At 40.8% G+C, this 24,315-nt stretch overlaps 1 protein-coding gene across 7 annotated transcripts in view; it reads left to right on the top strand.

The window, feature by feature from the left end:
* The first annotated feature begins 5,397 nt into the window (after positions 1 to 5,397).
* The window catches only part of TFCP2 (transcription factor CP2), a 58,754-nt gene continuing 39,836 nt past the window's right edge, over positions 5,398 to 24,315 (top strand). Inside the window, exon 1 of one of the 7 annotated variants that reach the window (XM_041736095.1) lies at positions 5,398 to 5,912. In XM_041736095.1, the coding sequence (XP_041592029.1) occupies positions 5,791 to 5,912 (122 nt within the window). In that variant the 5' untranslated portion in view covers positions 5,398 to 5,790. The remainder of the gene's footprint in view (positions 5,913 to 24,315) is intronic. The other 6 variants (XM_041736094.1, XM_041736098.1, XM_041736097.1 and 3 more) reach the window with 6 other exon arrangements.

Here is a 24,315-nt window from a genome sequence, read left to right as displayed (position 1 = left end):
GGGATGGGGCTGAAAGTTCCAAACCACTATTTGTAGTTTCCCTGGCAACCAGGCCCCATCCTTAAATGCTTTCCAAAAGTCACCTTCATTAACAAACCCAGCTGTGGTGGAGAGGAACTTGTTATGAATCACGATACCCATTTCACTTCCATGGCTCTAAAGCCTTTTCAGAAACTTCAGAAGTTTCCCATAGCTCTGTTGTTCAGGAAATTCCAAGGGATTTGGAAGCTGTGAGCCAGAAACTGTGGGTAAAGACCAAATATTTATGAGAATATATTTTGCTTGTCTTGAGAAGTAGGCAGGACAAGTGCTAGGATCTCCTTTTTGTCAGTCATAATAGCTAATGTTTACTGATCACTGATCATGTGCTAAGTACTCTTCCAAGCACTTGACTGCATTATGTCAGTTAATTCTCACCATAATTCTGTAAAGTAAGAACTACTATTATACCCATTTTATTTTACTTTATTTTTTATATTTTTAAAAGTTTAATAGTTTTTTTTTTTTTTAATAGTCACACAGAGAGAGAGAGAGAGGCAGAGACACAGGCAGAGGGAGAAGCAGGCTCCATGCACCAGGAGCCCGACGTTGGACTTGATCCCGGGTCTCCAGGATCGCGCCCTGGGCCAAAGGCAGGCGCCAAACCACTGCGCCACCCAGGGATCTCCTATTTTTATTTATTTTTTTAATTTTTATTTATTTATGATAGTCACACACACACAGAGAGAGAGAGAGAGGCAGAGACACAGGCAGAGGGAGAAGCAGGCTCCATGCACCGGGAGCCCGACGTGGGACCCGATCCCGGGTCTCCAGGATCGCGCCCCCGACCAAAGGCAAGCGCCAAACCACTGCGCCACCCAGGGATCCCTATTTTTAAAAGTTTAAATTCAATCTGCCAACATACAGTATAACACCCAGTGCTCATCCCATCAAGTGCCCTCCTCAGTGCCGGTCACTATAACCATTTTATAGGTAAGGAATTGAGGCACAGGGAAGATGAGGAAAGTACTCAAAGTTGCTTGATTTGTGAGCTGCAGAACCACGTCCTGAACCCAGGTATGTTGCCTCTAAAGCCTGTGTGCTTAACCTTACCCCATACAGGATAGAACTTGGGAATTGATTTTCTGTCCTGATCTTCTTGGTGGGATTTCCAAGTGTTTTTTCCCCTCCAGGGTAAGTTCTGCTGTGTTCTGTAGAGGAGGAAGAATTTTTCTTTACCCTTTTAGGTTCTTTTGGTGGGTCTATTAATTATATTGACATAAAACACACTAAAGGAGAAAAACTAATCTAATTACATGTATACAACAGCCCCCTGAGACTATGAGACCCACAGGTGGGCAAGCAATTGGGGCTTGTATGCCATCCTGAGCTACTAGGGGTCTGAGACTTCAAAGGGGAGGAAGATAACTTACAGGAAGATGGGAAGAGTAAATATTTGGTAAGCAAATGTTTGCCATGGCATGCAGAGACAATGGAGCCAGACAGGAATCTGAACAAACAGGCCCTATTGAGCTTCCCACTTAGCTCATATTCTTTGTAGTTATCTCTGATGATAGTTCTCTTCCTGGACTAGGCCCTCTATCTAAATTATTTTAGGCAGTTAAAGGGAAGATAAAAGCTCTTCCTTAGCTTTGCAGGCCTTGATTGACTTCAGCTCAAAACAATCCACAAGCCAAAAATGCACATTTGGGGAAGCTCATTCTGGACCCCTTCAGTTTCATCTAAGCAGTGTCTGGTTTCAGGACCTAATCTAGGGAAATGAACCCTTTACAGATAAGCCTTAACTCCACCCAGTGGTCCACAGGCTCTGTGCCACAGGTGCCCTAGTTAATTACTCATATTTATTATATCTAATAAGAACCATGATTTTTGTTGTGGGATAAATTTATGCATACAAAATTTGTTTTTTTGATAGGTGGTACTGGATTTCTTGGGGAATCTCTGGCGATCTTTTCTTGGAAGCAGAGCTCCCAGGGCTGCCCCTGAAACCACTGTTTCCAGCCCTGGCACTCCAATTTCACTTTTAGTTACATTTGGAAGGCTAAAGGCAAAAAAAAAAAAAAAAAAAAAAAAAAAGGAAAGAAAGAAAGTGAAAGGAAGGAAAAAGTCCACTCCCCCCAGTCACAGCATTCCAGGGGTGAATAGTCTGTAAAATCTTTTCCCCACAGGGGGATCTGGGCTCACAGACATAAATCTCAAGACTGGTCTGCATTCCAATTGGGAGGGGCCAAGGCTTAGGAATTACTTCTTATCTTATCCTAGTTTATTTTAGAATTAATAAATGGTAAGGAGTACTTTAGTGGTCTTTATTTTGGTTCAGAATTTAAACTTAAGGGGTGCCTGGGTGGTTCAGTCAGTTGCATGTCTGCATTCATTTTGGGACTTATCCCAGAGTCCTGGAATGGAGTAGTCCTGCATAGGGGTCCCTGCTCAGTGGGGAGTCTGCTTCTCCCTCTGCCCTCCCCCTGCTTGTGCTTTCTCTCTCTCTCAAATAAATAAATAAATAAAATCTTAAAAAAAAAAAAAAAAGAATTTAAACTTAAGCTCAAACATTTCTTAGAAAGACAAGTCTATTTTTTTCTAAACATTTTCCAGAGTACAGGATTCCATAAGATTCCTGGATATGGTAATTTTCTCTTGCAAACGGCTATTATGAATATTCCTTGTTTTATTTTATTTTCTAATTTTTAAAAAAGATTTTATTTATTTATTCACAAGAGACACACAGAGAGAGGCAGAGACACAGGCAGAGGGAGAAGCAGGATCCCTGTGGGGAGCCCTATGGAGGACTCCATCCCCAACCCAGAATCACACCCTGAGCCCCTGAGCCTAAGGCAGACACCCAACCGCTGAGCTACCCAGGTGTCCCCCTTGTTTTATTTTAAATCCATTCATTTTGACCTATTTTTCTGCATATTAAAAAAAATGTTTCATCCAAGATATCTTCATGTGTGCAATTTTTGATAATTCAATATCCTCACCTCCACAAGCTTCAGAATACATCTCTGAAAAGAACAGGCAGGAAGCAGATCTTTTTTAGGTTAAAACCATCCCAGGGACAGAATGGTATGACAGTTAGACGTCCAGACTGTGACATCAGTCAGGTTTCACTACTCACAAACTGGGTGATCCTGAACAAGCTATTAATTTTTCTAAACCTCAATTTCCTTATTTATGAAATGAATCTAATCATGGTACCTTTCTTACAGGAGTGATGTCAGCTTATATACATAAAGCACCTAGTCAGGGTTTGGCACTGAAGAAGGGCTCAGTAAATATGAGCCTCTCATTATTATATCAGAGATTTAAAGTTACTCGGTCAGTTTATGCAGGTAGTGATGGAGCTGTTCCTCAAGGAGGCATGATTCCATCTAACAGGTGTGTAAAAATACTCTGGATATAATATTTGTACAAAGGAGTTTGATTATGGCATCTCTCTTTTGGTTTCTGAGCCTAGGACCGGTTATTTTACTTATAGGCACATGTTTTGAGATAAAACTGGCTCAAAGGAAAAAGAAATGGCTTGAAGAGATATTAAATGTTCCAGGAACGAACAAAGATTTGGATGCCAGGGCTTATTAAGGTAAACCTAGAGCCCTCAAAGAGAGAATCTTGTGGCTGAAAACTGGGGGCACGCTATTAACTTCATATCAACCTCTTTCCTTTATTTCCTTTTCTAATTCAATAAGCATTTTTTAAAAGTCCTATTGGAAGCAGAAACTACTAGGAGATATATAGAACACAAGTCTGAAAAAGATTTATTTTCTATTATTTAGAAACTTGCAGTCTGGTGAAAAAGGCAGATATATACGACTCAAGACAAATTGTAAAAAGTTCAATAATGGAATACAACAATGAACAATGAACCAATACTTTAACATATAGGCAATATTTTATAGTGAAAAATACCAGGCTTGGGAATCAAGCTCTGAAGTTTGCATGGCAACTTAACGGTGGCGAATTTAAGCCCATAGGCTTAAATTTTCCCTACTGTTAAAATGAGGGTCATCATATTGAGCTTTAGAATGCTAATTATAGGGACCCCTGGATGGCTCTGTGGTTGAGCAGCTGCCTTTGGCTCAGGTCGTGATCCTGGGGTCTTGGGATAGAGTCCCACATCAGGCTCCACCCAGGGAGCCTTCTTCTCCCTCTGCCTATGTCTCTGCCTCTGTCTTACAAATAAATAAAGAAAATCTTTAAAAAGGAGGAGGGGGCACCTGGGTGGCTCAGTGTTGAGCATCTGCCTTCCACGCAGGGCGTGATCCAGGAGTCCTGGGATTGAGTCCCACACATCAGCCTGCTTCTCCCCCTCTCTCTGTGTGTCTCTTATGAATAAAGAAATAAGATCTTTTTAAAAAAAAAATCTTAAAGAATTATAATTGTAATTACGCGCTTGCCTTGAGGGATACTAATAATGTCATAAAGTTCCTGACATATAGTTGATGCTTAATAAGCAATGGATACTATTATTTGGTCCTAAATAAAGGAAGAAGGTGGACCGGGTATGGTTATCCCCACTTTGCAAACGAGGAATCTCTCTCCACGAGAGTAAACGATTATTCGAGAGTCACCGGACCCGTTAAGCGAAGCCGCCAGCCCGAATCCTAATCTTCAGACCTTTTAAAAACTACAACTTTCAGCCATCTCCTGCTTTCCCGTCCAAAATGCATTAGGGGGAACGCGGAAGGTGAGCAGAAGCGGAGTCTTGACCTTCGGAGAGGGGGGCTTAAGGGCAGGGAGTATTCCAGCCGCAGAGGAGCGCCTGCGGGGAGGGAGCGCCGGGGAGGCGGCCCGCGATCCTCCAGGGCCCGGGGCGGGTCCGGTAGGCCCGGAGCGCAGGCCGCACCCGCGCCCTAAGCGCGGACTGGGAGCCCGCGGGAGGCAGCCGCCGGGTAGCCCCAGGCAGGGCCCTTTAAACTGGAGCCACCTGCCGCACGCGGGGCCCTCTCCCGGACCGCCCCGCCCATCCCGCGCAGCTAGCCAATCAGCACTGCCCGGTCCCACGGGCTCGCCTCCTCATTGGCGAGCCGCACGGTGACGTCACGGTCTCCGGACCCGCAGAGGAAGAGGGCGCCCTGATTGGCTGGCGCCGGGGCGGGCGGTGGGGGGGACCCCGGCGAGTCTGGGTCTCCAGCCGCTGCTGGGCTCTCCCCTTCCATGTTCCGAGGCCGCGAGGGGGGCGGGGGGGCTGCTGCAGGGGGCGGGGTGTCGGCTCGGCGGACCCCCGGGCTTGGTTCTGAGAGCCTTGGGGTTGAGGAGGGCTGACCGGAAGTGAGCGCGGGGCTGACCGGAAGCGAGGCCTGGAGGGGAGACAGGGAGCGAGCGGGCGAGCGGGCGAGCGGGCGCGGGTCCCCGGAGGGAGGGGGCTTCCCGGAGAAGGGGCCTGGCGGGGGGCGGGGGGGAGGTGCCGGGGCGGCGTGCGCGCGCCGGGCGGGCAGCGGGTCGCTGCTGCGGGAGTGTGCGGAGGGCAGCGGGGGAGGCCGGGGAGGGGGAGCGCGGGAGGCCGGGGCTGCCTCGGGGGCGCGGGGCCGGTGGAGCCGAGGGGCCCTCGCGCGGCTGCGGAGCGCTGGGTGCGAGGGAGCCTGGAGGTGGAGGCCGGAGCTGGGATTAGTGGTGCGGGCGGTGCGGCTCCGGCCTGGGGTCGGCCCGAGGGGTCTGCGTGGGCGACCTCGGGTGGGAGGGAGTCCCCGAGGGCCCTGCGCCCGCGCCCCCCGCCCCGTGGGGTCCAACCCCACTGCTCGCCTTTGTACGAGAAGCAGCGGGGTCTCCTGGGGCAGGGAAGGAGCCAGCATGGCCTGGGCTCTGAAGCTGCCCCTGGCCGACGAAGTGATTGAATCCGGGCTGGTGCAGGACTTCGACGCTAGTCTGTCCGGGATCGGCCAGGAACTGGGTGCTGGTGCCTATAGCATGAGGTGAGTGAGCTTTGCTCTTTTTATTTTTATTTTTATTTTTTTGATCCAGACCCTTGCACTCTTCTAAATAACAAAAGCAGGAAAGAGAATGGAAGGTGGTGCGTGTGCGTGTGTGTGTGTGTGTGTGTGCAGGGGGTGGGGGGTGGGGACAAAGGGGGAGGTGTTTATAGAGTTAAATTAGCTGCGGTTAGGGAACGTGGACTCGTTTCTTTGTTGCTCTGAATAGGGACTGTTGTGTAAGAAAGGAAGCCAGAGGTGGTGGGCAGCGTCAGGTCTGTGCGGGGTCAGTGGAAGATGCAAGAAGGGCCCTTGGGTAGCAAAACAGGTGAACGTGCACAGGGTGTCTGTCGTGCCCAACGCGGGAGACTTAGAGATGCGAGAAGGGGGCGACCCGTGGGGCCTGTTAGGGATGTTCGGGAGTCGGGGAGCTGGGGCTGAGCGATGGAGGTCGGTTGCCTGCTTGTTGGGAGGAAGAGCGAGACCTTCCTTGGGCGAACAAGTCCACGCATCGGTACTTTGGCCGGCTCTACGGATTCACTCCAGGAATTGTCTGCCCTTTTTTTTTTTTTTTTTTAATTGTCTGCCTTTTTGAAACATAAGCTTGGAAAAGGAAAAGTCTCGGATGACTTTTAGATACTTCTGGACTTCATAGTGCATCCAGGCAGATGTTGGTAACAAATAAAAATCTGCGAAAGTAGCATGACTTCTTCCCGTGTGGTTTATTTGCTGTGCGTGAGCTGCTTCATTCCCCAAGTAGAGTTGGTTTCGTTTATGAGGCCTCCAGGAGTCATTCTGGGACTGTTGAGACATCTGCACTTTAGCGTGGGGTGGAATATAATTGGGTTTCCAAGTGCATTTTTCAGGCTGAAGATAAATAAGTGAGTTTTTTTTTTTTTTTTTAAGATTTTATTTGCTTATTCATGAGAGACAGAGAGAGAGAGAGAGAGATTGAGAGAGGCAGAGGGAGAAGCAGGCTCCATGCAGGGAGCCCAACGCGGGACTCGACCCCCGGTCCCCAGGACCATGCCCTGGGCTGAAGGCAGGCAGCAAACCGCTGAGCCATTCCAGGGATCCCTCTCTCTCTCTCTCTCTCTCTCTCTCTCTCTCTCTTTTTTTTTTTTTTAAATATTTTATTTATTTATTCATGAGATACACAGGCAGAGGGAGAAGCAGGCTCCATGCAGGGAGCCTGATGTGGGACTGATCCCGGGTCTCCAGGATCACACCCTGGGCTGAAGGCAGATGCTGAACCGCTGAGCCACCCAGGGATCCCCAATAAGTGAGTCTTCAAGAGACTTTAGAACATCACAGTTTGAATTTACGGATTTATAGGGGAAGGGTGTTTTTTTTTTTTTTTTAAAGGGGGAAAGTGGACAAATTTTATATTCTGATAGTGAGATCCTTTGAGAGTTATGTAATGTAAACCTCTTGTCTTTGTCCCTGTCAAACCAAAATGGATTTTCCTCACTGAAGTAAAATGAGTTAGAGCTTAATACTTCATCTTCAGTACTCAGAATAATAAAGGCTATCCTTGTATACGTATTATAGTGATTTTTCAGGGAAATTTAAGTGCTATCATGCAATGCTAATTAGGGTTGAGAAATTTAATTCTAGTTTTGCTTGTCTTTGTTTACATAGTCTGCCCTTAAAAATAGAGATTAGCTTGGTCTGAAAGTAAATGTCCCAATCCTGATCTTGTACAGCAGTAGCTGACATAATATTTGACAATTTGTCCTGCTGTTCATGTAAAGACTAACACAGCGAAAAGTTTGGTTTTCTCTAGATTATCGGAGGATGAAGATAATTAAATGTTACTGTACTTGAAACTGTATGAAAATAGTTAACATCGGGAATCCCTGGGTGGCTCAGCGGTTTAGCGCCTGCCTTTGGCCCAGGGCATGATCCTGGAGTCCCAGGATCAGGTCCCGCATCGGACTCCCTGTATGGAGCCTGCTTCTCCCCCTGCCTGTGTCCCTGCCTCTCTCTCTCTCTCTCTCTCTGTGTCTTTCATGAATAAATGAATGAAATCTTAAAAAAAAAAAAAAAAAAGAGTTAACATCAACAAACATTGTGTACATCTGTTATGTGCTTTCTGTACCAGGCAACCTTACATTTAAAAATGCTTTCCTATGTCATATACCCGAGTGGTCATCACTGGTATTAGTACCGTGGTTTGTGTTTTTACACATTTAGAATTTTTTTTCCTACATCAATTCTATAGGAGTTTTCAAACATAACTTTCTGTTTTCCCTAGAGCACAATATGCCAAAACTTGAAGTATATTCTCTTCGTTTCTTTCACCTTCCTCTTTTTTATGCATTTTGCTCTTGTCATTCTTCTCTTGACTCTGATACATGTTTAATCATTTGCATTAATTTGTATTTTTTTAAAGATTTTATTTATTTATTAATAAGAGACAGAGAAAGAGAGAGAGAGGCAGAGACGCAGGCAGAGGGAGAAGCAGGCTCCACACAGGGAGCCTGAAGTGGAACTCGATCCTGGGACTCCAGGATCACACCCTGGGCTGAAGGCGGCGCTAAACCGCAGAGCCACCAGGTGCCCCGAGTTCTTAGATTTTGATACAGATAGTCCAGCGACCACATTTTAAGAAACACTGACTAGAGGAGTTTTCATACACCGAGACAATGATTCTTTACTCTTGTGTTTCTCCCTTTAACTAAACCTTGTAATCAATTTTCCTACACCTTTATTAGGGAAAATGTTCTCTTTGACCATCTATTTGTTTGTAAGGTATATTCCTTAATATATTCATTTTACCCTAATTTGTATATTTTTTGCTGCATCTTATAATGGTTTCACTTCAAATCTATTGATTTATATTTTACAAAGGTTCATCTTTACTGGATTTCTGTTGTTGTTTAAAGATTTTATTCATTCATTCATGAGAGACATAGAGACAGAAACAGACACAGGCAGAGGGAGAAGCAGGCTCCATGCAGGGAACCCTACGTGGGACTCAATCCCTGGACCCCAGGATCACGCCCTGGGCTGAAGGCAGCGCTAAACCGCTGAGCCACCCAGGCTGTCCTGGATTTCTGTTTTGGACTCTTGATCTGCCATTGTATTCAGTAAAGTTCTTTCTTTTTTTTTTTTTTTAGTAAAGTTCTTTTTCTGAGTGGTTCTTTAATATTCTTCTTACTTTTTTCCTTACATTTTAATACACAGAACACATTTTCTAGTTAAAATAAATGAAATTCCCCAAAAACATGCTAAGTAAGAGGAGCCAGTCACAAAAGACCACACAACATATGATTCCACTTTTATGAAATGTCCAGAATAGGCAAACTTACAGAGACAAGAAGTAGAATAGTGATTGACTAGAGCTTGGGGAAAGAGGTAATAGGAAGTGACCACTAATGGTCCTGGGTTTTCTGGGGGGGGGGGGGGGGGCAGGAGGGATGTTGATAGAAATGTTCTAAAATAATGGTGAGGGGAACCTGGCTGGTTCAATCGATAGAGCATGTGACTCTAGATCTTGGGGTCATGAGTTCGAGCCCCGTGTTGGGCATAAAGATTACTTAAAATACATAATACGTATATAAAAATAAATTATGGTAATAGTTGCACAATTCTGTGACTACACTAAGGACAACGATATACTTTAGATGGGTAAATTGTATAGTATATGAACTGTATCAAAATAGAGCTGTTATAAAAAAAGTAAAAAAGATTAAATTTTGTAGTTTACTATTTTTTTTAAGATTTTATTTATTAGAGTGAGCGAGCAAGAGAGAGAGAGAGAGCTCTTGTATAAGCATGAGCAGGAGGAGGAGCAGAAGATGAGGGAGAAGCAGACTCCCTGCTGAGTGGGAGCTTGATACAGGGCTTGACCCGAGGATCATTACCTGAGCTGAAAGCACTTAACCAACAGAGCCACCCGGGTGCCCCAAATTTTTAGTTTAAAAATAATTTTCCATCTTTCATTGTTTAAAATTTGAGATGGAATTCATGTCTTAAAAATTAACCATTTTAAAGTGAACTATTCAGTGTTATTTAGTATATTCACAATATACAACCACCACCTCATCTGTCTAAAAGAAAATCCTGTGCCTCTTATGCAATTGCTCCCCATTTCCACCGCCCCCCCTTTTCCCTGGCAGCCTGTCTGTATGGATTTACCTATTCTGGATATTTCATATAAATGAAATCCTATAATGTGTGACTTTTTGTGTTTGTCTTCTTTCACTTAGCATCACGTTTTCAGGGTCCATTTATATCATAGCTTGTATCAGCACTTCAGTATTTCATTCCTTTTTATGACTGAATAATACATATGTAGGTATCACAGCTTGTTTATTTGTTCATCCACTGGTAGATGTAGGGGTTGTTTCCACCTTTTGACTATTATGAATAGTGCTAATGTATCATTTTGTTTTTAAAGGAGATGACCATGAGATATTTATAAATATTTGTGTACAATTTTTTTTTAAGATTTTATTTATTTATTCATGAGAGACACACACACAGAGAGGGAGAGGCAGAGACACAGGGAGAAGCAGGCTCCATGCAGGGACCCCGATGCGGGACTCGAACCCGGGACTCTGGGATCACGCTTTGAGCTGAAGGCAGACGTCTGCCCAACCACTGAGACATCCAGGGATCCCCACTAATTTCTTTTTTTAGTGCTCAGTAATAGTGTAGTCTGGATGTATCAGTTTATTCATTTGCTTACTGAAGGACATCTTGGTTCCTTCCAAGTTTTGTCAATTACGAATAAAACTGTTATGAAACTTCCATGTGCAGGTTTTTTGTGTAGAGATAGTTTCCAACTCTTTTGGGTAAATAACAGCAAGGAATACAATTCCAGATGATATGGTAAGAGTATGTGTAGTTTTATAAGAAACTGCCAAACCGTCCTCCAGCGTGGCTGTACCATTTCGCATTCTTACTGGAAATTGGTGAGAGTTCCCTTTGCTCCACATCCTTGTCAGTATTTGGTGTTGTCAGTGTTTCAGATTTGGCTATTCTAATAGGTGTGTAGTAGATACTAAACTTTTTCAATAACTGTCAAACTGTTTTATACAATAGGTGAACCAGTTTATGTTCCACCAGCAACGTACAAGTGTTCCTGTTACTCTATACTCTTACCAGAACTTCTTATTTCTGCTTTTATTTTCCCATTTTAATTTTTTGTTGTTCTGATTAAACCCATCCTTGTGAATGTGCAGTGGTATGTCATTGTGATTGTGTTTTGCTATTCCTTAATGGCTATAAAGTTGAACATCCTTTCACGTGCTTGCTGCTGGTCGTTTGTGTATCTTCTTTGGAGAAGTGTCTATTCAGGTCTTTTTTGGCTTGGTTTTGTTTAAAATTTATTTATTTGTTTATTTAGAGAGCGAGAGCATGCGTGTGCACTCGAGAGTGAACACATGAGGGGAGGGGCAGAGGGGGAGAATCTTCAACCAGACTGCCTGCTGAGGGTGGAGCCTGTTGTGGACCTGGATCCTGCCACCCAGGAGATCATGAACCTAAGCCAAAACCAAGAGTTGGCTGCTCAACCGACTGAGCCACCCAGGTGCCCCTCCCCTTTTTAAGTAATCTCTGCACCCAACGTGGAACTCAAACTCACAACCCGGAGATTGAGTCACATGTTCTACCGACTGAGCCAGCCAGGTGCCCCATCAACATATGGTCTCCAACTTATGATGGTTCAACTTATGATTTTTTGGCTTTACAATGGTGTGAAAGTGATATACATTCAGTAGAACCTGTACTTCTAATTTTGTATTTTGAACTTTTACTGGCTGAAGATATGCAATACAATACTTTTTCATGATGTGAGGCAGTGCAGTGAGCCACAGCTCTTAGTTAGCCAGGCAGTCAGGAGGGTAAATAAATGATATGCTTACAATTATTCTGAATCCTTTTTTTGGAAAAGGAAATGAAATCATTCCATTTTTTACTTTCAGTATGAATTTCAGTAAGTAATAGGATTCTCAACACTTCATTATAAAATAGGCTTTGTGTATGATGACAAATCTTAGGCTAATGTAAAATGTTCTGAATACATTTAAAGTAGTAGGCTAGGCTAAGCTATGATGTTTGGTAGGTTAGATACATTAAATGTATATTTGACTGACAATGTTTTCAACTTAGGATGGATTTATTGGGATATAACCCCATTTAAGTCAAAGAAGATCAGTACAAGTCTTTCATATCATTGGTTAAATTTATTCCTGGGTATTTTATTCTTTTGGATGCTATTATACATGGAATTGTTTTCTGAATTTCCTTTTTGGATTGTTTTTTGCTAGTATATAGAAACAACTGATTTTTTTGTGTTGATCTCATATTCTGCAACTTTGCTGAATTCATTTATTAGCTCTCGTAGTATTTTTCTGGATCCTATGGAATTTTCTTTTTTTTTAAATTTTTATTTATTTATTCATGAGAGACACACACACACATACACACACACACAGAGGCAGAGACACAGGCAGAGGGAGAAGCAGGCTCCATGCAGGGAGCCTGATTTTTATTCTTTTTCTTGATTAATTGTTCTTGCGAGGACTTCCAGTACAATGTTGAATAGCAGTGGTGAAAGTGGGCATCCTTATCTTATTCCTGATTTTAGAGGGAAAGTTTTCAGTCTTTCACCATTGAGCTGTGAATTTTTCATTAATGCGCTTTTAATGTTAAGGAAGTTTCTTTCTATTCCTAGTTGGTTGTGTGTGTGTGTTTTATTGTGGTAAAAAGAAAAACATAAAATTTACCATTTTAGCTATTTTTAAGTGTACAATTAGTTCATTGACATTAAATACATTCACATTGTTGTGCAACTGTTACCACCATCCATCTCCAGAATTTTTTCATCATCCCAAACTGAAACCCTCTACTCAATCACTAATTCGCCTAGTCTCTGGTAATCACCATTCTGATTTCTGTCTTTATGAATTTAACACACCAGGAATCTCATAAATGAAGTTATACAAATTTGTCCTTATGTGACTGCCTTTTTTCACTTAGCATAATGTCTTCAAGGTTTTGCTGGGTGTTTTCATTATGAAAGGGTGTTAAATTTTGTTCAGTGCCTTTTCTGTGTCTGTTGAGATGATCATGTGGCATATTACATTGATTTCCTTATGTTGAACCATCCTTGTATTTCTAGGAAGATTCTACTTAGTTACAGTGTATAATCATTTTAATGTGCTATTGGGTTCAGTTTGATAGTATTGTGTTGAGGATTTTTGTGTTTTTATTCAGGGATGTTGGTCTGTAGTGTCCTTTTCCTCTGGCATTTTTGTCTGGCTCTGATGTCAGGATAATGCTGGCCTTGTAGAATGTTAGAAAGAGTTTAAGCAAGATCGGTGTTAATTCTTTAAATGTTTGGTAGAATTCACCAATGAAGGTATCTGGTTCTAGACTTTTCTTTGTTGAGAGGATTTTGATTACTGATTCAATCTCTTGTTATATGCCTGTTGAGATTTGTTATTTCTTCTTAGATTAGTTTTGGTATTTTGTTTCTAGAAATTTTTTTTTTGTATCTATATTATTTTTTGGTGTAAAGTTGTTCATAGTGTTCTCTTATCATCCTTTCATTTCTATAAAGTTGGTGGTAATAGCCCACTTTCATTTCTGATTTATTTGTGTCTTTTCTCTTTTTTCCCCCTGGATAGTCTAGCTAAAAGTTTGTCAGTTTTGTTGATTTTTTTTAAAAAAGATTTTATTTCTTTATTTGAATGAGAGAGAGAGAAGGTGCAGAATTGGAGGGAGAGGCAGACTCCCTGTTAAGTGGGGAGCCTGATACAGGTCTCAATCCCAGGACTCTGGGATCATGACCTGAGCTGAAGACAGATGTTTAACTGACTGAGCCACCCAGGTGCCCTGCAATTTTGTTGATCTTTTTAAAAAACTGGCCTTTGGTATTGTGGATTCACTACTATTTTTTTAAATTTTCTACTTCATTTTCCCTCATCATCCTTATTATTTCGTTCCTTCTGGTTTTGGATCTAGTTTGCCTTTTTATTGATTTATTTTTAGTTCCTTAAGATGTAAAGTTAGATTATTTGACTTGAAGTCTTTCTCCTTTTTATGTAAGCATTTAATGTTTTGAATTTCCCCAAGTATTGCTTTCACTTTGCCCTATAAATTTTTGGTATATTGTGTTTTCATGTGTCTCAGTATTTTCTAATTTCCCTACTGATGTTTTTTTCTTTCACGTATTGGTTGAGAGTGTGTTGCTTATTTTCCACATATTTGCAAATTTTATAGTTTTCCTTTTATTGATTCCTAGCTTCATTCCATTGTGGTCAGAGAAAATTGGTATGATTTTGATTTTTTTTTTAAAGTTATTGAGAATTTGTTTATGGCCAAACATGCGGTTTATCCTGGAGAATGTTTTATGTGTGCTTGAGAAGAATATATATTCTGTTGATGGTTGAAGTAATCTGTATATGTCTGTTAGGTCTAGTTGATTTAAAATGTTTTTTAAGTCATCTGTTCCCTTATTGATCTTCTGTCTAGATGTCCTATTCATTATTTAAACTGGGGATATTGAAGTCTCTAATCATTGTGGTAGAAATGTCTGTTTTCACCTTCAGTTTTATCAGTGTTTGCTTCTTATATTTGGGGGCTCTGTTATTCGGTGTGTAAATGTTTATCATTATTTTTTTGACAAATTGTCTTTAAATCAATATAAAAGTCCTTCTTTGTTTCTTGTGACAACTTTTGACTAAGTTCTGTTTTGTTTAATATTTGATTAGTACCGAAGGTCTCTTTTGGTTACTATTTGCATGGAATATTTTCTTCTATTCTTTTAACTTATTTGTGTGTTGTATCTAAAGTGAGTCTTCCATAAGCAACATGTGGTTGGTCATTTAAAAAAAAATCTTTTCTGCCAATCTGTTTTTAATTGGTGAACTAATCCATTTGTACTTAAAATTTATTACTGATAATGAAGGACTAATTTCTGCCATTGTGCTATTTTTTTTTTTTTTTTTTAAGAGAGAGACACACACAGTGGGAGGAATAGCAGAGGGAAAAGGACAAACAGACTTCATGCTGGGTGCAGAGCCTGACAGAGGCTTGATCCCACAACCCTGAGATTGTGACCTAAACCAAAATCAAGAGTTGGATGCTCAACTGACTAAGTTACCCAAGTGCCCTTGTGCTATTTGTTTTCTATATGTCTCATATATATATATCTGTTCCTCAGTGACTCTTCTTTCGTGTTTGATTTTTTTTCCTGAGGTACCATTTTTATTTCCTATTTATTTCCCCCCTTTTTTTTGGGGGGTATATTTTTCAAGTTATTTTCTTAGTGGTTACTGTGGGGATTACAGTTAATATCCTAAGTGTATAGCAATCTAATTTGAATTGATACCAATTAGACTTATTATGGTGATCATTTTGCAATATATATGAATAGCAAATCATTATGCTTTACACCTAAAACTAGCATGTTATATATCAATTATAACTCAATTGAAAAAAAATAGCATACTGGGGTGTCCAGGTGGCTTAGTAGTTAAAAAGTGTCTGCCTTTGGCTTGGGTCATGGGACCTAGGGCCTTGTGTTGGAGCAGGTATTGGGGTCCGTGCTCAGCAAGGAACCTACTTCTCCTTCTTCCTCTCCCTGCCACTCCCCCTGCTTGTATGTGTTCTCTCTTTCTTTCTGTCAAATAAATAAAATCTTTAAAAAAAAAAAAAAACCCATCATTCATTAACTTCTGTTCCTGTCCAATTCTGTTTTCACTCTGTTATTGTTACCAATTATGTCTTTATACATTGTTTGCCTGTTACCATAGATTTATCTTTCTTTTCTTTTCTTTTTCCTTCCCTTCCCTTCCCTTTCCCTTTCCTTCCCTTCCCTACCCCTTCCCTTCCCTTCCCCTTCCTGTCCCTTCCCTTTCCCTTCCCTTTCCTTTTCCTTCCCCTTTCCTTCCCTTCCCCTTCTGTCCCTTCCCTTTCCCTTCCCTTTGCCTTCCCTTTGCCTTCCATTTCTCTTCCATTTTCCTTCCCTTTCCCTTCCCTTCCCCTTCCCTTCCCTTTTCTATTTTTAAGTAAGCTCTGCACCAAACATAGGGCTCAAACTTACAGCCCTGAGATAAGAAGTCGTGTGCTCCACTGATAGTCAGTCAGGTACCCTTATGCTTTTAAATCATATAGGGAACAAAAAGAGGAGTTACACAACGAAAATACAGTATGTTAACCTTTATATTTATCTATGTGACCTGTGTAATGATCTTTTTTCTTCATATGACTGTGAGTTACCATCTAGTCTTTCATTCAAGCTGAAGGATACCCTTTAGCATTTCCTGTAGGGCAGGTTTACTAGCAATAAACTCCTGTAGCTTTTGTTGAGAAATATTTTAGTTTTTCCTTTGTTTCAGAATTCTTGGTTTTTAGTTTCAGCACTTTACATGTATCATTCCACTGGCTTCTGGCTTCCATGGTTTCTGATGAGAAAATAGTTTCATTCCCTTATAATGTGATGAGTCACTTTCTACTGCTTTGAAGATTCTGTTTTTCAACAGTTTGAATATAATGTATGTTGGTATGGCTCTCTTTGTATTTATCCTTTTGAAGTTTGTTGAACTCTTTGGATGTGTAGATTCATGTCTCTCATCAAATTTGGAAAGTTTTTAACTATTGTTTCTTCAATTTTTTTCTTCCTCTCCCTCTTCTCCTAGGACTCTAATAGTACGTACATTGCTGCACTTGATGATGTATCTTAGGCCTCTTATTTTCTGTTCATTTTTCTTCATTCATTTTTCTTTTTTAAAAGATTTATTTACTTACTTATTCATTAGAGAGAGAGAGAGAGAGAGAGAGGCAGGCAGAGACACAGGCAGAGAGAGAAGCAGGCTCCATGCAGGGAGCCCGATGTGGGACTTGATCCCGGGATTCCAGGATCATGCCCTGGGCCAAAGGCAGGTGCTCAACCACTGAGCCACGCAGTCGTCCCCATTCATTTTTCTTTCTGCCCCTAAGTCTGAGTAATCTCAACTTGCTATCTTCAGGTTTGCTGATTCTGTCTTCTGCTGATCTGATGCTAAATCCCTGTAGTAAACTTTTATTTATTTATTTTTAACAATTATTTTTTACAGATTTTATTTATTTATTCATGAGAGACAGAGAGAGAGAGGCAGAGACACAGGCAGAAGGAGAAGCAGGTTCCCTGCAGGGAGCCCAATGTGAGACCCAATCCCAGAACCTCGGGATCATGCCCCAGTCGAAGGGACCCAGGCATCCCCCCTCTAGTGAATTTTTAATTCCAACTATTATACTTTTGGGTCCAGAATTTCTGTTTGTTTCCTTTTTATAATTTTTGTCTTTTATTGCTGTTCTTTACTCGTTCATATCATACATTGTTCTCCTGATTCCTTTATTTGTCCATCATTTCCTTCAGCTCTTTGAGTATATTTAAGGTTTTTGTATATTAACTCTAGTATCTGGGCTTGTTCAAGCATAGTTTCTGTCAATTTCTCTTTTCTTGTGAATTGGCCATGATTTTCTTTGTATGCTTTGTAATTTTTTGTTTAGAACTGGACATTTTGAGTATTGAAATACAGTAACTCTGGAAATCAGATTCTACTCTCTCCCTAGAGATTACTATTGTTACTTGATTAAAGCTGAAGTCAGGGGGCATTTGGGTGGTTCAGTGGTTAAATGCCTGCCTTTGGCTTAGCTCATGATCCTGGGGTCCTGGTATGGAGTCCCACAGAAGCCTCCCTGCAGGGAGCCTGCTTCTTCCTCTGCCTTTGTCTCTGCCTCTTCCTCTGTGTCTTTCATGAATAAATAAATAAAATCTTAAAAAAGAAAAAAGCTGAAGCCATCCATTTGTTTAGTGACTTTCCCAAAATAATTTTGCAAAGAGTTTGTTCCTTGTTTTATATGGTCACTGATGTCTCTTCTGTTATCTCTATGGTCAGCCAGTGACTTGACAGAAATTTTCTTAAATGCCTGAATCTAAAAAGAGGAAAAAAAGAATGTTTCTTTAAATCCCCTTGTCTGACTCTGCTAAGGAAGCCACCTCAAATGGGGTTGAAACAGTGGCTAGCCTGTGTGCCAGCTCCTCAGCAATCAAAAGTAGTGATCAAAACATATAACCTTAATTTTTGGAGGATAGAGTCCCTAATACCCACCCTTACACCAGCAGCCTGCAACAGGATCTCAGGCTACTCTCCCCACAACTGTCTGCCAAGGGACTGGGAGCTCAGGGAAGATAGATAATATGCCAAATGCTGGAATTCACTAAAATTTACCAGCTTCTTTCTTCATCAAGCATTCCCTTGGATGCTGCTAGTGTTTGACTGGATTCCAAAGTTCCAAAATAGTTGCTTCAAGCATTTCTTGCCAGCTCAATAGTTATTTTGGTGGAGGGAATAATTCCGAGCTTCCTACTTTGCCATATTTGATGACCTTCTCTGTCCTTAATCTATAGTAGCCTTTTAATTGGTCCAATCCTGCTTCTAGCACTGCACTCATCACCCCCCCCCCACAGCCTGTTCTCTACACAGAAACTTTTATGAGTGTGTGTAAAAAATAAAACATAAAAATATTATTTTCAGACTTGCAGAAAGATTTACAAAAACAGTACAAAGAATCTATAAATACTCTTTACCAGGATTACTCAAATGTTAACATTTTGCTGTATTTGTTTTATCTTTTGCCCTCTCTTTCCTCTCCCAATACCTAGAATTATTATTATTACTATTTTTCTGAACTGTTTAAGGGATGCCTGGGTAGCTCAGGTAAGTGTCCAACTTTTGATCTCAGCTCAGGTCTCTATCTCAGGGTTGTAAGTTTGAGCCCCACATTGGACTCCATGCTGAGTGTAGAGCCTACTTAATTAAAAAAAAAAATGAACTGTTTAAGTTATAGATATGGTACCCCTTAACACCTAAATACTTTAGTGTGTATTTTTAAAAATATTTTATTTATTTATTAGAGAGAAAGAGTACAAGTGGAGGAGAGGGGCAAAGGAAGAAGGATAAGCAGACTCCCTGCTGAGCAGGGAGCCCAACGTTGGGCTCCATTCTAAGTTCCCGGGATCATGACCCGAGCCGAAGGCAGACACTTTAACTGACTGAGTCAACTAGGTGCCCCACTTTAGTGTGTATTTTTATTTTATTTATTTTATTTTAATTTTTTTTCAGTGTGTGTTTTTAAAAAACATGAAATTTTCTTACTTAACTATAATATAGTGATCAAAATTAGGAACTTAACACACAATACCGTGATCTAATCTGTGGACCTTACTCAAATTTTGCCAGTTATACCAATAATGTCCTTTATAGCAGAAAAACATCCAAGATCATATATCGATTCAGTTGTCATATCTCTTTTGTCTCGTTTAATCTAGAACAGTTCCTGAGTCTTTGTATTTTTATATTAACAACTTGATGAGGACAGGCCAGTTATTTTGTAGACTAGCCCTCAATTTGGGTTTGTTTGATGCTTACTCATGATAGATTCGGGTTATGCACTTTGGGTGGTACTACCTAAGGGATGCTGAGTTCTCTGTGTATCCCATCAGGATGCACATGTTACTGATTGATCCCATTACTGGCAATGTTAATTTGAACTACTTAATAAAGGTGGTGTGTGCTAATTTTCTCCATTGTAAATTTATTATGTTGCCTTTTGTAATTAGTATCTTGTGGGGAGATCTCTTGAGACTGAGTAAATATCCTGTTACTTTCAAGCTTTCATCCACTAATTTTAGCATTTGTGAATGATTCGTACCCTAATTAATTTCTTTATGATAATTGCTAAATGATTTTTTAAAAGTTTTTATTTATTTATTTGACAGAGTGAGAACACAAGCAGGGAGAGGAGCAGGCAGTGGGAGAGGGAGGAGGAGGGAGCAGGGAGCCCGATATGTGGCTCGCTCCCGGAACCCTGGGATCTTGACCTGAGCGGAAGGCAGATGCTTAACCCACTGAGCCACCCAGGCACCTAAATGATGATTTTCTAACTATGTCTTTCCTTCTACATTTATTGATTAGGTTTCCTTTCGTTTTTAAGGTTTTACTTATTTAAGAGAGAGAGAGAGAGCAAGCAAGCCAGAGAGAGCACCAATAGGGGGGAGAGGCAGAGGGAGAAGGAAAATCAGGCTCCCTGCTGAGGGCTCAATCCCAGGACCTCAGGATTGACCTGAGCTGAAGGTAGACACTTGACTGAGTCACCCTGGTGCCCCTATTGATTGGCTTTCTACTATAGGAAGGAACTTTCCCTTCTTATTTATTTTTAACAATGTTGCTTTGGAGATTTTTACTTTATTCAAAATATTATAATCTTTTACTACCACTACATATTTTGATCAAATTGTTCTGGATTTGGCTGGAAGAACTGCTTCAAACTGGTTCTGCAAAGAAGCCTTTTAAAATTAAGGTCTTAAGAAAAAATTAAGATCTTGTAAATGTCTATTGTCCTGAGGTAACTACTGATAACACCCTCATTCACTCACCAGAGTGTCCCTGTTTAAATGCTACATTATATAATCACTTTATTTAAAATGAAAAGCAAAAAAATAAAATAAATAGAATAAAATGTAGAGCAGATCATTTTACTTTTCTCCTGAAAACTCTCCAATGATTTTGCATCTCACTTTGAATTAAAGCCTCTGTTCTGGTACCAATGTACACGGGATGCCCTTCAGATCATCTTGTCTATATCGATTCTTCATGGCATGCTCTGTCCCAGCCACATCTGGCCGTCTTAGAGTTCCTCGGATGCTATGCACACTCTCACCTCAGTGCCCTTGCATTTGTTCTTACTCTTCCTGAAACAGCCTTCTACATTCCCTACTTCCTTTAGGTTTCTGCTCAGATGTCGCTTTATCAGAGAGAGGTTCTGTAGCCACCCTCATGGAAAATAGCAAGCACCTTCTCCTCACCAGTACTCTTCCTCTCTCTGAACATCTCCTGTCTTATTCATTTGTTTGCCTGTTTCTTCAACTAGAATAAATGCTCCACGAAGGCAGTATATCCCTAGCGTTTTAGAAGGGGGGGTACTTGGCAGGTGGTTTGTGTGGATTTGTTGGGTATGTGAACTGAACTCACTCATTGACTGTTTTATTTCAAAGGCAACTAGTGTAACTGTTTCTGAGGCAGCTATTTATCAAAGCTGAGTTTTGTTCATTTTGCTGTCCTTTTTCATTACTGTTGGCCCTCACTTTTCCCCCCTTCAACTATTACCTATCCATCTTCTAAACCTCCATCTCTCTCTCTTTTTTTAATCTTAGAATTGGTCTGTTGTTACTCCCTGTTCCTTTACTTTCCCTTTTCGTTTGGGTCTCTTATGATAGACGGTGTATTTAGGTGAGATTCTTCCCATTGCCACAAAGTTTATCACTACTTCTGAAAAAGTGTTAAAAAAATGAGTAAGAATGTTTAACTCCAAATTCAGGTTACTGTTGCCTCTGGAGGTCTAGGGGAATATAATGGAAGAAGGATACAGAGGGCTTCAACTGTTAGTGTTCTATTTCTTTCTTTCTTTTTTTTTTTTTTAAATTCCATTCTTCTCTGCCTGGGTTATCATTCTATTTTTTTTTTTAATTTTTATTTATTTATGATAGTCACACACAGAGAGAGAGAGAGAGGCAGAGACACAGGCAGAGGGAGAAGCAGGCTCCATGCACCGGGAGCCCGACGTGGGACTTGATCCCGGGTCTCCAGGATCACACCCTGGGCCAAAGGCAGGCGCCAAACCGCTGCGCCGCCCAGGGATCCCTAGTGTTCTACTTCTTAAGTGGAGTAGAGTGTACACAGGTATTGGTTATACTTCTTTACCTTTTTATATGTCTGAAATACTGCATAAGTCTAAGGAAAAAAGTGTCCAGCACATAATCGATTGCTGGCCAGCTTTCCTCATCTTTTTAAGTTGTCCTGTCATTCATTGCCTTTTTTTTAAGCGAAGCTCTGTAAGTTTTTCTTTGCTTCCTTACGTTTTTTGCTCTCATAATTCTTACAGAAGATGCCCTCCAATCAAACAGTATTGCCGTTCCTGCCTTTTTCTACTTTGATACCTTCTCTTTTTTTTTTTTTTTGCACCGCCTCCTGTCCTGCCCTCCTCCTTTGTCTGCCTGGTTGGTAGTCATTTCCTTTTGTAGCTGATACTTAATTCTCCTGATGTATCATCAAGCTAGAATCTAGGAGAAAAATAGATTGGGGACTTTGATTACACAAAGTACTGCTCTGATTTGCCTTTCACTGCCGGTTCATGCTTTGTGTGCATATCAAGTCTTGGTTGATTCAATCACTCAGCAGATTTTTATTCATTCAACAAATATTTGGATGTCTTCTGAATGCTAGGTTTTGTACAGCTTGACTGTGTAGCTTTGAGTCTTTCCCATGTGCTCTTATATCTAGTGCTATGTCTAGTGCTATAGGATTAAAAGACAAATCGAGCAGGTTTTTGTCTTTACTTGCTTACAATTTGCTAGAGAACATAAGACCTGTAGCTAAATAGGTATGATACAGGCTAGAAATTGATATGCTAAAACACTTATAAAGTGGTATAGGAGTTCAGAGCATAGAAATACTACTTCTACCTCCTGAAGGGGTATCTGAAAGAGGAGTAAGGTTTGGCCATGCAAAGATGGAGAAAGAAGATATTCAAGGCAGAGGGAGCATAGGATTAATGTAATTGCTGGATTACAGAGTTTGTGTATCTTTAAAATACAAAATAATGCTAAAATTGTTTTCCCTGGTATACTCGGAGTTTATGTGTTTACATTGTTATATATCCTAACCAATACTTTATTAAAATATTTTATATATTTATATGAGAGAGAGGGAGAGAGAGATCACAAGCAGGGGGGAGGGGTAGAGGGAGAAGCAGATTCCCCACTGAGCAGGGAGCCTGATGTGGGACTGGATCCCAGGACCCTGGGATCATGACCTGAGCCCAAGGCAGATGCTTAACCGACTGAGCCACCCAGGCGCCCCTAGCCAATACTTTAGTCAGTGTTTTAATTTTTGTTAATCCGTGGGTATGGAATTCATTGCATTTTCCTGACTTTTTATGAATATGAGCACCTTTTAAATGTTTACTAGCCATTCATGTTTTCTCCTGAGAAGTAAGAGTTCAGGTTTTTTTGGTGGGAGGAGGGGTTGGTCCTTTTATATTAATTTATAGGAATTTTCAATATATTTTGAGTCCTCATCTTTTGTCAGTTATCTGTGTAGCCATTATTCTCCCTGTTCGTGGATTATCATTGCACTTTATGTGTCTTTGGTTCCAGAGTTCTTAATTTAGTGTATTATAACTTATGAATCTTTTCCTTTATGACATATGATTTTTATTTCATCTAAGAAATTTATCCCTACTAAGGCCATAGATTTATTCTATTTATTGTCTTCTAAAGGCCAGGAATTATTCTCCTATTATTGTCTTCTAAAAGTTTTACATTTTGGGGGCACCTGGGTGAGTCAGTCTGTAAAGTGTTAGACTTTTGGTTTTGGCTCAGGTCATGATCTCAGGGATCCTGAGATCCAGTCCCGATTGGGCTCTGTGTTCAGTATAAAGTCTGCTCAAGATTCTCTCTCCCTCTCCCTCCCTATCTGTGCCCCCCCATTGTGTTCTTTCTCAAATAAATAAATAAATAAACAAACAAATAAATAAATAAATAAAATCTTTTAAAAAATAAAAGTTACATATTTTCATTCTTTAAGTCTTTAATCCATTTAGAATTATTTTTTTAAATTAATGATTTATTTTTATTGGGTGTTGGTAAGGATCCAATTCCATTTCTTTCCCTCCCATATAGATGTTGACTTTTTCCAACATTATTTTTTCAAAAGTCCAAACATTCTTCACTGATCAATACCAGCTGTGTCATAAATGAAATTTCTATATATGTAGGGTTGTCTTATGGGCTCTGTATTCTGTTAAATAGGTTAATTCATCTGAGTCAATTCCATGCTGTCTTAATTACTAATGCTTTGAAATAATTCTTGATATCTGACAGGGTAAATCTCTAATCTTTTTTTTTTTTTTTAAGATTTTATTTATTCATGAGAAACAGAGAGAGAGAGAGAGAGAGAGAGAGAGAGAGAGACATACAGGCAGAGGGAGAAAAAGGCTCCATGCGAGGAGCCTGATGCAGGACTCAATCCCAGGACCCCAGGATCACACCTGAGCCAAAGGCAGATGCTCAACCACTGAGCCACCCAGGTGTCCCTAAATCTCTAATCTTGTTCTTCTTCAAGAGTGTCTTGCCCTGGGGGATCTGACTCTTGGTTTCTGCTCAGGTCATGATCTCAGGGTTGTTCAACTGAGCCTTATGTTGGCCTCTGTGCTGAGCTCTGAATCTGCTTGTCTTTCTCCTGCTCCCCCTATTCCACTTGTATGCATGTGTGCTCTCCCTCAAATAAATCTTAAAAAAAAAAAAAAAAAAAGTATCTCGGCTCTTCTTGACTTTGCTCATTGGTAC

This window comes from Vulpes lagopus, chromosome 21, assembly GCF_018345385.1.
Source record: "Vulpes lagopus strain Blue_001 chromosome 21, ASM1834538v1, whole genome shotgun sequence".
Lineage (NCBI taxonomy): Eukaryota > Metazoa > Chordata > Mammalia > Carnivora > Canidae > Vulpes > Vulpes lagopus.
The sequence above is the reverse complement of the archived record's forward strand: the minus strand, read 5'-3'. Positions and strand labels throughout refer to the sequence as shown.